Genomic DNA, 15,368 nt, shown 5'->3' on the forward strand with positions numbered 1-15,368 from the left:
TGAAATGCTATTTTTTTAAACTATGATACCCAATTTACCCCTCAACAAAAATTCATTTAGTGACATAATATGTTTGATATATGTTTAGTGACATGTTTGATATATGCTTAGTGACATAACAATAATTTAGCGACATAACATATAGAATTATAAAAAATTAACGATCAATTTTTTAAAAATCTTAAAAAATTAGAAACCATTTAATATATTTAGCTAACTTTTAATCATGAAATTATACTCATAAACCAAACCGCATTATTAAATTAAAGAGAGAGAGAGACTGAAGTATCTCTTCGAAGAATTCACTTCCCCTTCAAATCCCTTTATCTCTCACACATTCTCTCTCCGTCCATCTACAGAATCCCTCCCCAATGGAAGAAGACCAACCGCCGCCGCAGCCGCCGCCGCCACCGCCGCTCAGAAGCTACACATTAACCGCATCGTCGATATCCTACGCGAAATCCACCACCGTGATCACCGCCGCCACCTTGTCGCCGTACAAGTGGTTCAAATCCTGCGCCGCCGCCGCGCCCACGTACATTCTCCGCGACGTGTCGTTCACGGCCCACCCATCTCAAATCCTGGCCATCGTGGGCCCCAGCGGCGCCGGAAAATCAACTCTCCTCGACATCATCGCCGCCCGAACCGCCCCGAGCCACGGCGGCCTGTTCCTCAACTCTGCCCCTATAAACCCTTCCTCCTTCAGAAAACTCTCCGCCTACGTCCCTCAGCACGACGCCTCTCTCCCTCTCCTCACCGTCTCCGAGACCTTCGCCTTCGCCGCCCGCCTCCTCATCCCCAAAAAATCCGACATCCCCACCACCGTCGACTCCCTCCTCGCCGAGCTCCGCCTCACCCACGTGGCCAACACGCGCCTAATTTCCGGGATCTCCGGCGGCGAGAGAAGGCGCGTCTCCATCGGCCTCAGCCTCCTCCACGACCCCGCCGTTCTGCTCCTCGACGAGCCCACCTCCGGACTCGACAGTGCGTCCGCCTTCAACGTCATGTCGTCCCTCAAGTCCATCTGTCAGTCACGGAATCGGACGGTGGTGCTTTCGATTCACCAGCCCAGCTTCCGGATTTTGTCGGTTATCGACGGGATTCTTCTGCTGTCGAAAGGGTGCGTGATCCACCATGGAACTCTGTCGACTCTCAAGGAGTTTTTGGTTTCGAATGAATTTTCGATTCCTCCGCAGCTGAATCCTTTGGAATTTGCGATGGAAATTCTGGACCAGCTCACTCCCACTACTACTTGTGTTCCTCCTGATTTGCCGCCCGTCACCGGCGAGGCTACGCCGCGTCCGGATTATGAAGAGAATCCTCCGATCAAGTACAGGAGCTCGAGATTGCATGAGATCTTGACCCTCCATTGGAGGTTTTGGATGATCATTTTCCGGACGAGACAGCTGCTTTTGACCAACACTTTGGAGGCACTCATTGTCGGAATTGTTTTAGGTAACCACTCTCCCTTAAAATTTTCTGTTGAATTTAATATATTGAATTACAAATTTACAATCAATTTTGAAGCATAGATTTTTTTTTGGGAAAAATAGTTAGAGTCGCCCATTCTTGTCCTCACTGTTATTGGACCAAATCTTGTGCTTTCTACCGTCGAAAAATAGACCATTCATTTTTTTTTTTTGAAAAGTCTAATTTTACATTTTTTTTTCTCTTCCAAGTATTTTTTTTCCTCTTGTTTCTAGTTTATATTTTTTATTTTTGAAAATAAGAAACATAAGATGTTTGGATTTTTGTTCTTTCTTTTGGAAAGTTCGATAACGTTATCTTAAAATTTAGATTAGAGAATTAATAAAATTAATTTTTGTAAAAAGAATATTTAGAATTATTATGTTTTGTTTAATTGTATTCATTAATATTTTGGTAGTAAAATTGATAGAACAATACTTTTGTCTAGGTGCATCATCTTTGAAAATTTTTAAAAATTTTCAGCTTTTACATCCATCTTTCTTAACCGTCAAACATCAAATGGTAGATAATACAATACAGGTCTTTATCGATATAACGAGAAATATGAAATATGAAAATTAACCATTATTATTATTATTATCATCTTGCCAATATTGTTAATTAACTCAATAACAATGAACGTCAGGTACAATTTACATAAACATTGGTTTGGACAAGGCAGGCATAGACAAAAGATTGGGTCTATTCGCATTCACACTCACATTCCTGCTGTCCTCCACGACGGAGACTCTCCCGATATTCCTCGGCGAGCGGCCCATCCTCCTCCGGGAGACCTCCGGCGGCGTCTACCGTCTCTCCTCCTACATAATCGCCAACACCCTCGTTTTCCTCCCCTACCTCCTCGCCGTGGCCCTCATCTACTCCGTCTCCGTCTACTTCCTCGTCGGGCTCTGCTCCACGTGGCAGGCCTTCTCCTTCTTCGTCCTCGTCATCTGGGCCATCGTCCTCATGGCCAACTCCTTCGTCCTCTTCCTCAGCTCCCTCGCCCCCAACTTCATCGCCGGCACCGCCCTCGTCACCGCCCTCCTCGCCGCCTCCTTCCTCTTCTCCGGCTACTTCATCTCCCCGGACAGCCTCCCCAAGTTCTGGCTCTTCATGCACTTCCTTTCCATGTACAAGTACGCCCTCGACGCGCTCCTCATCAACGAGTACTCCTGCATGCTCTCCACGTGCTTCATTTGGTTCGAGGAGAATGATAAGGAGTGCTTGGTCACGGGCGCGGACGTCCTGCTCAAGAGAGGCCTCCACGAGCGCCAGCGCTGGACTAATGTCTATGCTCTCCTCGCCTTCTTCGTGCTCTATCGCCTTCTTTGCTTGCTTGTGCTGATTAGAAGGGTTTCCCGGTCTAAGAAATAATTAACCACACCCACCCCAGATAAATTCATTCAAAGGGTATATTTGGAAATACCACCTTCTTAATTGATTATTTTTGGCTTTTCAAAGTTAACTAAGAATTATTATGGTAATCTTAGCCCATATATGAAAATTAATAATGCATTTTGTATATAGTAATAGCTTAATAATCTTCTACAATGTTGCAAACTTCTTTACTATTGGGTGGATGTATAAGCTCATCTTTATAACATAGATTTTACTCTAGCCGAATTTCGACCACCAGAATCTATATATTGCCTTCATTTTAGTTTTTTTTCCCCTTCTCAAATGAGTTAAAGATAAATAAGTTGAAGACAAATTAATAAGCATCTTTCTTGTTTGGATATTGTCAATTATTTTATGATTATTGGTTGGCTTTTGCAAGAATAAGACTATGAAAATAACATTGGAGAGAGATGGCTGTTGGGGATTTAGGAGCCCTTTGATGTGAGGGTGAGGCTTCAATCATTTTCGGCAGATGGGCCGAAATGTCCAAAATGTCCCCACGTCCAACCTTCACACATGACATTTTCTTCTTATGGAATTTGAATTTTCTTCGTACTACAAAACCTTTCAAATTTTATTATCTTATATATATTTTTTTTTATGGAAATACATCAAATTGATTAAATAAAGATATGGGCTTAAATTGTCTTCCATGAAAAGTTTTAATACAATAATGTTGTTGAGTCGAAACACTCAGAATTTGTAGTGGGTGGCCATTTTTTGTTTGTAATGTAATTTTTTAATATTTGAAAACTAAATTTGGTTTTTTTTATTTGACGTGAGATATTATTGATAATAAGGCGATTAGTGACTTAAAAAGGAGTTAAATACTTTTTGATAATGGGATAATATTGAAGTTTTAAACTTTTAGAATGGGTTAAATTATTAGCTAGTAACATATTTTACAAGTTGATGGTTTAAATTATCTCATCTACATTTGTAATTATTATATTTTAAAAAAATTTAGAATTAGGAATGAAAAACACTTATTTACTGCCGGATGAAGGATATTGAATCACATCAACTTTTGAAATGATAATTGATGTCTTATTCGCCAAAACTATACTCATATTAACACTTCGATATTAAGGGCCCGTATGGAAACGTTCTTATTTCTCGTTTCTCATTTTTTATTTTTTATTTCTCATTTCCTTTTTTTAATAAATAACAAAAAAGAAAATCATTTGAGAATGGTTTCTTGTTTTCATTCTTTTTTTCTTTTATTGAAAAAAGAAACATAAACTTACTATTTCTTACCATTCATACTCTAAATTTTGAAATTAAAAAAAGTAAACTTTTTATGTGAAAATTGATTTTTAAATTAAATATTCAAAATATCTATATTATATTTATTTTTTAATATTTATTATGTATTTTTTTATAAGTCAATATTGATAAAAAAAATATTTTTATTTGTCCTTATTTATTTGAAAAAAGAAATTGGAAACAAGAAAGAGAAGCAACACAATCAATTTTGTTGTTTTCAAAATTTCTATACAATTTTATAAATGTTTTTTAAAAAAAGAAACGAAAAACTAAATCAATTGCCAAATGAGTTTCTCAAAAATGAAAAATAAAAAACGAAAACATTAACCAAAGCCCTAAAATTATACAGATTAAAAAATAAATATTGACATTTTAGATCGTTCAAACAATAACATGTCACGGGCGTTTTAGCTATTTTGATATGCAGATTTAGAAAGGAGAGAGAAATAGAGAGAGAGATTTTTGTTTTGTCGGATGGTGAAGGCTCTCTGATTGAATCAGTACCAAAATATTCACTCACGGGTTACTCTTGTGTTTCTGTAGCACGTGAACCTTTTTCTTCTTCTTTTTGGTTTTTTTTTTGTCTTCTTTATAGATTATATCTATATAAATTCTTTTTTCAAATAAAATAAAAAATTTTGTTGAATTTTTCTGATATAACTCGTTAACTAGGTGCCACGTAGACTTAAACATCATTGGGGTCCCTTAAATAGACGATTTGAGTATAATAACTACAAAATTACATGCCTCTGTAGATGATTTCATAATGCCATTTCGAGTAGGATTATTTAAAATAGAAAGAAAAAAAAAACAGACTTTGAGTAGGATAGAATTGATGGAGTTTGCCAATACTATCACTATACCACAAAAATTAGTTTGTTGAGAAAAACTTGGAGCGTAGCAAAACATACTAACCTAAGATATACAAGTTAAGATTGTGAGAGGGAGAGAGAACGGATAAATATCACACCATCGATATTTGTGGTTGATTTTTAGTCCTAGTGTACATGCATGTTTGATAGTATATTGACGTGCATATGTATTATTTGTTTGTCGTTTTTTTTTTTAAATTGTGTTACGTTAGAATAAAGAAATGTTGTGGTTGTAAGCTCCACCATAAAAATAAGATTGTTAATGTCAATGTCAACTTTTGATTTCCTGATTGAACGACCAGACCTATGAAAGAGCGCACTACCAACCTATAAGGGAGCACGGCCGACCTATGAGAGAATTAATGAGGCCGACCTATAATGGAGTAAGGTATGTGAAGAAAGAACTACACACAGAGAGTGGATACTTCGATGTTCAAGTCAGTTTCAATCTGAGGTATCCGCTCCCAAGACGAGCATCATATTTGTGTACGGAGAGAATTCAGTATTTATAGTCGTTTGGGAGTGGGCCCCACTTTTCATCCACTTTGCACGTCGTGTGATGCCCGACGTGAATTAAGCAGTAGTGATGAGTTGGGAGTTGAATAGAGTGCTTACGGTTGTTGGTGTAATATAGCTTGGCTCGAATCAAAAGATAGCTGAGAGTTATATTCTTGATTGAGCTGTATCAATAGCGGAGCTATATTTTTGAAAAATGGGTCTGAAACTTTATATCTCAACCTACAATCAGATCAGCTCTTCTTATTGGTTGACCATTTTCCATCATCTAATAGTTGAGATGGACAATTGTAGATAACAAATTGCAATCATTTAAAAAAGTTAGAAGTTATTTAATTCACAAGTTAAGTTTTGTAATTATAACCTAAGATGGGGAGATTGTATATTCATTTAACGTGTGACCTTGTTTAATGCCTATCTTCTTTTGTTAATTCTTGGTTTTTTGAAACTCATAAGTTAGTACGCAAAGTTTCATAATCCCCAAATATTCCAAAAGTCAAAATACAGGCTATACATAAATCCTAATTTCTAAAACTTTGTTACTATTATTATTATTGTGTTACTACAATCCAAACGGAATTTTTTTTGTTATTAAATTAGTTTTTATCTAAGGTTTTAAAATTTATATAAATCTTACATAATTACGTTTTCCAACATCATTGTGAAAAAATAATCTAAAACCATAATTTTTTATGAATATTTAGAAGTTTTTCTTTAAATAATCAATAATATATCCTATTTAGAAATAATAAGCTATATATATATATATATATATATATATATATATATATATATACTTTATTTATTTATTTAACTCCATTTAAAGAGCCAAAGAGACCAATTTAAAGCCTTGGAGAAGCCCTTGTCAAAAAGATCTCATTTGGAGTGTCCGTTATTCTAGATGGGCCAGCCATTTGTACATTTATAAGAATGCCTATTAAAAGTCTTCAGAATTTATATCAGGTGTCCCTGTTTATCATATCGAAATATCAAAATTTATTAATTTTTAATCACAAAATAACACATTTTTTCCTTGTTGGAAGTAGAAAGTTGGCAATTGGAAAAACAAAGCATTAATTTTCACCCTTTCTAAATTTGATTTTTATGATGTATTTGGTCGGTTCTCAAAATCACTGTCCCTTAAATGAATCATATTTGACAAATTAAAAAATTGACTTTAGAAAAGTTAAAATCACTTTAAAGTTATTTTTAAGGTATCACTTCGACGATGATATTGGAAAATCAATTATACTTAAATATCTATTTTCAAAATCTTTCATTTCATTCTATCACTTCCAAACACACCTTTGTATTATTTGTTTAAGCCAATAATAACATTAAACAAGTGATAAGAAAAAAAAAAACATTTGCTCCTAGTTTGGTGAGCAATACCTCTTATTCCTTAGACAGAGTGAATCAATCCACGCCATTTTATTTGGCCTAGCCACGATTTTAAAATTTGATTATTTTTATTACTATGTTAAATTCTTATATTTTGTTTGTTGAAAAAACTCCACTAAAAAGAGCTTTGGAGGGATGATTTAGTTTAGTTGCAAGGAAATTCAAGAGTAAAATTCTTCAACTTCTATGATAAAAAATGTTCCATACGCTTAATCTGGCTTTGGTATGCCACCCTTTTCAACTAGCATTAATTACTGAAGCTACCCACGAGCAGCCAATCAAATCTAACAAAACTAAGAAACTATTTATTACCTGATTTGATAATAATTTCGATTTTAGTTTTATGTTTTTTAAAATTTAGTTTGTTTGTCGACTTGAATATAACTTAAAGTAAATATATCTGACCAGAAATTTATGAGTTCAAATTCCAATAATAGTTAGAAGAAAGTATAGTTGGTGGTGAGCTTAATTTTAAAAAACAGAGAGCAAAATAGAGTTCATAATTTAGATAACTATCTTTGCAAAGGTAGAGGGAAGTTTGGTGTGATGACAGTCATCTTCTTCGTTAGTTAGATTAATTTAAAAATTTATTTGTAATAAGTGGCTTCTTCTCAATATTTTTAGTTTAATAAATGGGCTGTTACAAGAATCGTCATTTACAGACCCACATGGTATTTACGGTAGAGAAGCTATCTAGAAATTAAAAAAATAAAAGATAAAAAATCAGTTTATAAACCCTTGCTAGTTGCTAAGCTAAAAAAATTAGATCATCTAATTGCGCTTGCGCAGCCATCAACCATAACTCCTCCGGCAGTTGGGCAACTGGCCAGAGGGCAGCCATCCACATTGTTTCCCCACCAGTCAATTCCCTTTGATCCCAGTGTCAGAAATATCAATATTGTCATGAAGGCAGTTCCTGCGTCCAGGCCGCCGGAGAGGATATAATTGTAGCGTCTCCACCACTGTGTCTTATATCTGAAAAGGAAAAATCCAAACAGAAACCCACAGATGAGCCAACTAGTAAAGTTCACGGCACTGGCGGGCGGCATCATCGCTGTAGCGCCCAATAGGACTGGCATGTGGATGAGGCGAATCCATGAATGCTTGGGGAACATCTTGTGCGCAATCCATACGAGCAGAGGGGCAATGGCTCCACCAATAAAGAACCAATTCACAGCTCCATATTCTCCCAAGTTCCCAAAGATTCTACGAGGCCCAACAAGCCCCCAAATGACTGAAGCATCGAAGAACACACGATCCATCGGGCAAGTCCAGGGGCTATTCGATGGCAGCAGGTTAGTGTCACAAAGGTTATGAATTGATCCCATTAGCCACCAGGCGGTTGAAATGTATACCACCACGGCTATGATTGTTCCCACCATCTGCCACAAAGTTGATTCATTATGAACAACAACACACTTAGCATATACTATATTTCATATTGTATTATAATTTTAGACCAAAGTATAGAAAATGTGGTGGGATCTTCATGTAGTGACCAAGTTTAAAGTCGGACACAAATGTTAGAGCTTGTGTCATGCTAATATATCCGAACACCTTGAAACACATGTTTGCGACTGGACGCTCAGGATACGCATAGCCAATGATGTACTCTGTTATAATATTCAAACCAGGTGACTGCAAACAAAAAAAAGTCATTTGGACTTAACGTGAGTAAGTCATCTCTTGAAAGCAAACAGATGTGTAGTTTAAATTTTAATTAGGGTTCTATGACTTTACTTGGTTTGTGGTAGCGGCAATGATTCCAATTGGAAGAGTGAAAAAGAAGGCAATGGCACAAGCTAACAGAACACCCCACCAAGGCAATTGAAGAGATGCATTGTAATATTGACAAGCAAAAATAGAGAGACCAATGCTCAACACAAGGATGATGAGGAACCACCATGTAGGTACTTGTTTATAGGCTTTCATAAGCCTCGTATGTATGTCCATTTTCCTCTTCCCTCCAAAGGCGTTTTTGCTCTGGTTCCACAGTTCCCTGCAAGTATAGATCATGAATCAATTACCACCTGGTTGTTTTATCATTTCTTTATCAAACAAGGTCTAGACTATCTAGTTTTGAAGTTTGGTTGAGAATTTACCTTCCATTGAAGAGAAAGACATGAACAAGTGTAGCAGAAAGTGTGGCAAATCCAAGTCCGTAGGTCATTGCAAAGAAGGTACTGAGATTTACAGGCCCAGTTGTGCGGTAAACACCTCGATCAAGATGGAAATTTGAATTCACAATACTCGAGAGGTTGTACTTGAGACCATTGGACATGAAAAGGCTGCTCGAATATATGGGGAACTTCTTTGCTCCATAAACATCGAACCAGTAGCAAAGGGGTGTCATCACATACATAACAAGAAAGAATCCCACAGCAATATTGGCAGTGGCAAACCAAGGACTAGCCAAGGGACTTCCAAGATAAGATGAAATTGTGGTCCAATCTACCCCAAATGCGCCAATTCCAAGGCCGCGCGTGCCAGAGCCCAGTTGATGAAGCAAAACAGACTTGGAATTAAACCAACACACCCAAGAGAAAGAGGTGAGCATAAAGAAAAGGTAGCCAGGAAGAACATAGTAAGCAAAGCTGCAAATCATTGCTAAAATGAAGAATTGGGTGATAGTGGTGCCGCGTTTCGGTCTCTTCTCCTTCTCGTGGAGTGCCCTGCAAGTCCCAAAGTTCCACTAGTTAGCAAACTTAACTATATGAATACAAAGAATAAAAAGATTCATTCAACTAAAACCATGGTAAGAAGACACGTCACCTAAACAATGAGACCTGAACCAAATTAGATGGCCACCACATTTCTCCTGGCTCAACCAGATATTTTCTGAAGATTCCAGCCCAGCCAAATCCAAGAATCTATGAAACAAGTAGAAACACAAATTATCAACATCAGAAAAATCAAACAGATACGAGAAACCGGCATTGGAAAAGGGAATAAAGAAGAAACCTGAGTGGTGAGCATAATAAGCAGGGCAGGAACGAAAGTGAGCTGCCTCTTGTAGAGGAGCTTAACAGCAGTCAAAATATGAGTAGCGTAAACAGAGCCAGCACCAGAATTGGCAAAAATAGTAATGAGAACATGTTCCTTAATGTTAAAGGGTCCAGGATTCATAGTGAACTCGAAGCGTGTGCCCTTGAAAAGGGGTCTCGTCGGTAGCGTCTTGGCCATCAAGTGGCCAATGGGAACCACAGCAATCTGGGCGGCAATGGAAGAAACCGACAAGGGGTTGGATCTGTACCAAAAGAACTGATTGACAAAGGAGAGTATGACACAGGAGGCAATCCCCAAGACCCACATTCTAAAGGTGAGAACCGGCAAGTTCGGGTCATCGGTCTTCGGCACTGTAATATCCACTTGCTTGATGGAGCACTCGTCATCGCCGGCAGCTGGAGCCGGCGGGTCGGCGCTGTGAATCTCTAAGACGGTAGTGGTCATGGTATTGGCAGTGGGTGGAAGAGTTTTGTTTTGTGTCGTGGAGTGTGAGGCAAGTGAGTGAGAAGCTCTTACTGCCTTTGGCTTTTTATAGAGAACACAAATCCAAACGTAGAATAAGAAGGAATTCCGAATTCGTATGAGAGTAGGACTTCTACTGGGATTGGGATTTAGGAATTTCTGAGAATTCGTAATCCTAATTTGTGTCCTAATCAGTTTCGAATTCATAATGCCGCATCTATTTTATCCAATCCGGATCATAGAAAAGATAAATATAAAATAATCATTTTATTTCGAATTTGGGGGATCGTCTTTGTTTTTTTAAAATATTTTATAAAATTTATTTTTCAAATTATTACGTTTTTTTTTTTTTTGTAATTTTAAACAATGTGATTCCACGAATAGGAAAAGCGAAAGATCTTTAAGTTCTAGATTAGTTATTTGTTTTTCGTTAACAGCCCGTTACAGCTTTTTTGTTATTATTATTAAAAAAAATTGCGTGATATTCGCATTCAATTCTTTTTTTTTTCTTTTAACTTTTCGTTTTAGTAATTTTTCTCTTAATTTGAATGCGTCTGTACTTTTGTTAATTATTATTTTTAAACTTTGCCTAAATGCAACCTTCAAAAAATAGTTTTGGTTTTAACAAAATCATTTATATATATATATAATATTAAAATCTGATTTACCAATTTGTGTATCCACAAAATCATTTTTTTTAAATATAGTTTAGTATTTTTTTTTTATAAGTGTGAATCCCACAAAATCAATCTCTCCAAAATTTACAATATATTTTTTAAAAAATTAAAATTTTAATGTAAATATTATAATTATAAATAATATTTGAAAGTTGAGAAGAGTTTGAAACTCATCAAATATTTTAAATAAATGTTAAAATTTTTAAATGGCTTTTATAATAACAAGAAAAAAGTTTGCTAAATCAATTAAGAACCATTACTCTTAAGAAGAAAAGAACAATTAAATATTGTCAATGTTGTTCTCCTTAAAATTACATTATTTATAGATTTTATTTACATAATATCAAAGTCTTCTCAACTTTTAAGTTAAAATAATCTTCTTATAGTGATAGCATTTAACATTATCCTTCATCTAACAATGGAACACATCTAACAGGAGCCTTTCTACTAAATAAGAAAATTATTAGTACTATACTATATTATATAACTCTTTCAAATTACATAAGAGCACTAGAAATTTTATAATTCAAACAAAGTTGTGTGGCTGTCAAAAAATGAGCCAACGACTTCTAGCCAGAATATTTACTCGAGCAATCCCATCAAAGAATGAGCCACCACCAACCAGAGTCGTAGGAAAAGCGAGAGCACAACACTCATCAAACAATGTTCTGAATTGAGAACATCTAAAGTTCATTCAGTCGAGAAAAAGAAACGAAAATATCGTGGGGCCAAAAGAAAACAGATCTACATTTGATTACATGGAACAGATTAATGACACCCATCACTTTCTGGATACAATCACAGAGTTTAGAACAGAAGAATAATCAAACCACTGGTTTTAGAAATGGTAGACAAATCAAGCCGAACACAAAAAAGGACTGGTGACTCGCTACAAACAGACGCCAAAATGAAAATTTCCCTCAAAACTGCAACTTTTCATAAGTTAGCATATCAAACCAATGGGATAAGCTCTGATCAGATCTACCATTTCTTCAACTCCATACCGTCTGGAGGGCTTCCTTCCACCTTCTTCGATCCCACCTCCTTCCAGTTCGTGGAGAGGACCGTGCCATTCGACTCCACCTTAAAACAAAGAAAATTGAACATTTGAACCAAGAATTTTGGAAAAGTATAGTATCTGGCATATGTACAAAGCATGATTAAAAATGTAAAAACACTTCAAGGAGCCTTACAAAAGATTTTTGCATGGCCCTTCTTGTATCCTCATCAGCATCCTTGTATATGTCTCGGAAAAACCTGTTCAAAGCCGCATCCCCGTCTAGTTTTTCGTCTTTCTCCTGAAACAAAACAACAAACAGCAGTCAGTTCACACCACAGATCAAATAAGACGAAGAAGAAAAAGTAAAGACCCATTACTACAATCAGACCTCCTTTTTCACTTCAGCTTCAATCTTATCCCAATCTTTCTTTGGCTTAGAGGAAGGATAAGCGGGCCTCTGGGATCCGCTAGCTGCAAAAATCACAAGTTTCCATCAAGCTCAGCAGCATAAAACATGAGATGCCAAACAAACTCGATTATGTTAGTAATAAATAAAACACCATCATTGACATCAGATATACTTAACCAGGTAGTTTATAGTATGCCAATAATTCTACCATTCCACGAGAGTTAAACCAAAGACGTGATCCTAGTTTAATAATGCACATTTCAAGCATAAACAAAAGCTGCATCTTGCAAATACAGTCCGCAAACCCATCTAATAGCCAATATACAGCGGCATATTGAATGGATCATAAATTGTTGCTCACAATTTTGGATGTTAAATTTGATCATCTTAAACACTGAATGAAGAGAATAGGTCAGCCATACTACTGTGTAAACGCTAAGATCAGTTAAATGAAGACGTACAGAGAATAGAGTCACCTACCGGGGACATTAATCGTCTGGGTAATTCTGTTCTCCTTGCAGAATTCAAGAGTCGTCCAGTGTATTTTTTCAGCTTTTGCAAGACGTATTTCGATTTTGGTTGATAAAACAAAAAATTTGCACTTCTCACGTATTATCTGTTTGGACACCCGAACACGAAACATAAAATTGAGGCATAACTAAACAAAATTTTTCTTATCGTTGCAGGAAACAAATGCTCAAATAAGAAGGAAGCTGTAAGGAAGTGGATCCCTCGCAGCAGAAAACAAAGAAAATAAGAATGAAGGGTACTACATAATCAAAGAAATTACTTTTCAACATCACAACATTCCATCTTGTTTTGGATATCAAATAGGACCTCTCATTTGTACTATTAGAGAAGTTGGGATATAAAAGTCCGGCAATACCTTCCCAAATAAACGAGTCTGCAAACGATACGCATCTTCATCAGGAAGATCAATAGTCACACTGAGCTGCAAACAAGCCATGAAATTTTCAATAAATATTGATAATTTTGAAACAAATTCCAAAAATTGAATAATCAATTCAAATCATACAATTTGTTCACCAAAATCAACAGCAACATTTCCTGCTGGTATTCCCTTGGCAAATATGGTCACAACCACTTCTTCCGGCTTCTGATAAAATTCATGCCTGCACGAGAATTTTGGCAGAAACTATGATCACCATCAATGATGTGATGCATCCTTATTTGAATAAAATTTAATAAAAATGAAACAGATGATAAATTAAACACATCAAAAGGAAAAAAATACTGCACAAAAATAGAGAGAGAAAATTATTACTCATGTAAGGATTGAATAAAAGCAGCAACCTGAATTTTGGTTTGGCTTCTGTTGCCACCTGGTGTGATTGATCACTCACAGGTTCAACATCGTTTGTTGGTAAAACAGTTTCCTGAACAGTTTTTTCCACTGATTCCTGTGGAAGATCGCCCATTTCCTCTGAAAATGAAAATGGGTGCATCCATAAATCAAAAATATTTAAATGCTCTTTCCAAATAATGGTCACTAATGACAACTATAGACAAAAGAACCACGTTTATACATGACAAAACTTGGCAAATAAGATCTATAATCTTCATTGGTAGTTAACCACATATTTAACTGGTAAATAATCAAGAACCACATACCAGCAATATGCTTTTCACATTCTTTTATTAAATTCGCAAATCTCGAATCTCCTGAAGCCAAAGCAGAACCTGTCTCCAAAGCGATCTTTGCCGTTTGATATTCCTCAAGTTTCATACATGCGGTTCTAAAACAGAGACGATGACAGGAAGAATGAAAATTTATATCAACAAAGAGTAGATAACACGTAATCTTTATAAAATTGGCAAAAGTTTAGAAAATAACTCATGGAAGATGAAAATAAAGGATCCACAATGTTTCGAGAATTCTTTTATGTTATCACGCAATGTTGCACCAACTGTCTGAGATATAATACTCTTGACTATTAAAAGTTATAATAGAATACCAAAAGCTACACAAATTAAGAACAAGACTCACCCTTTGCGCAAGTATGCTTTCGAATTTGAAGGGTCAAGTTCAATTGCTTTGTTTGCATCAGCAACAGCCTCTGCACACATAAGCTCGAATCATAAACAACTTTAAAAAACCATCCACTTCACTCGTATTAAGCAGAGGAATGTAAATCTTCTTTCTTTTACATGATCTCAGGAGCAAAACTTCAAATTCAAACCATAAACCAAATCGCTCATCCAAAAATTTCACGAATCAACAACCTTTTTAACATTGACTTCTACAAGAAGCAATAAACTGGCGGTCAAGTAAAGTCTTTAGTACAAATCAGAACCGAAAAAAGTACACAACGATAAAATACACTCCTTCGCCCAATCCCAATCACAAAAAAATCATGTCAATGGACCATGTCCTAGGAAGCAGCAGCCAAAAAGAATCATTAAGTCGAGAGATAGAGAGCAGTACCGGTGTAATGGCCGAGTTTGATGTTGGCCTGAGCGCGGTCAACATAAAGCTCGGCTTTCTTGGGACTAAGAGCGATAGCCTGAGTGTAGAGCTCGACGGAAAGTTCGAAGTGGTCGTCGAAAAACGCTTCCTTAGCCTTGACTTCGAGATCGGACGCCATGAAAGAAGAACTTGGAGCGTCGGAAAATAGAGAAGGTTCTGGAGGGGAGGGGAGGGGAGGGGAGGGGAGGGGATCGATCGATTTTTGAAGAATTTGATTGACTTGAAGTCGTGATAAATGATAAAAGGCGGACAGAAAAATAAAGTATTATTAAAATAATTGCTATAATTTCCCCTATTTTTATAAATAAAATACACAATTTTTTTTAATAAATCAATTTGTATCGCTGCTAAATTTTTATGTAATATTTAATTATACGTGCCACTAGAAACTGAAAATGAAAAC

At 36.2% G+C, this 15,368-nt stretch overlaps 3 protein-coding genes across 4 annotated transcripts; 1 reads left to right on the plus strand and 2 right to left on the minus strand.

Moving 5' to 3' along the window:
• Positions 1–221: 221 nt before the first annotated feature.
• Positions 222–2,992, plus strand: ABCG8 (ABC-2 type transporter family protein). Its single transcript, XM_022285640.2, has 2 exons — positions 222–1,455; positions 2,114–2,992. The coding sequence occupies exons 1-2, from the start codon at positions 372–374 to the stop codon at positions 2,842–2,844; spliced, it is 1,815 nt and encodes a 604-aa protein (XP_022141332.1). The 5' UTR covers positions 222–371; the 3' UTR covers positions 2,845–2,992.
• A 4,505-nt stretch (positions 2,993–7,497) lies between these two features.
• LOC111011437 (oligopeptide transporter 6) lies at positions 7,498–10,502 on the minus strand. Of its 2 annotated transcripts, none has more exons than XM_022285188.2 (6): positions 9,885–10,487; positions 9,696–9,793; positions 9,026–9,595; positions 8,664–8,922; positions 8,481–8,561; positions 7,498–8,305 (listed from the first exon to the last, which is right to left on the minus strand). In XM_022285188.2, exons 1-6 carry the CDS (start codon positions 10,371–10,373, stop codon positions 7,691–7,693), a joined length of 2,112 nt encoding a protein of 703 aa, XP_022140880.1. In that variant the 5' UTR covers positions 10,374–10,487; the 3' UTR covers positions 7,498–7,690. The 2 variants fall into 2 exon arrangements, with proteins under 2 accessions (XP_022140880.1, XP_087973485.1); XM_088117359.1 differs by having other exon boundaries at positions 8,102–8,305; positions 8,423–8,561; positions 9,885–10,502.
• Positions 10,503–11,721: 1,219 nt separating this feature from the next.
• On the minus strand, positions 11,722–15,157 carry LOC111011704 (protein SGT1 homolog). Its single transcript, XM_022285571.2, has 10 exons — positions 14,924–15,157; positions 14,486–14,555; positions 14,110–14,234; positions 13,792–13,921; positions 13,514–13,610; positions 13,364–13,429; positions 12,958–13,093; positions 12,457–12,539; positions 12,262–12,366; positions 11,722–12,151 (listed from the first exon to the last, which is right to left on the minus strand). The coding sequence occupies exons 1-10, from the start codon at positions 15,081–15,083 to the stop codon at positions 12,050–12,052; spliced, it is 1,074 nt and encodes a 357-aa protein (XP_022141263.1). The 5' UTR covers positions 15,084–15,157; the 3' UTR covers positions 11,722–12,049.
• Between the last annotated feature and the right edge of the window lie 211 nt (positions 15,158–15,368).

The sequence above is a fragment of the Momordica charantia genome, assembly GCF_013281855.1.
Source record: "Momordica charantia cultivar OHB3-1 chromosome 10 unlocalized genomic scaffold, Mcharantia_2.0 BLBB01000010.1, whole genome shotgun sequence".
NCBI lineage: Eukaryota > Viridiplantae > Streptophyta > Magnoliopsida > Cucurbitales > Cucurbitaceae > Momordica > Momordica charantia.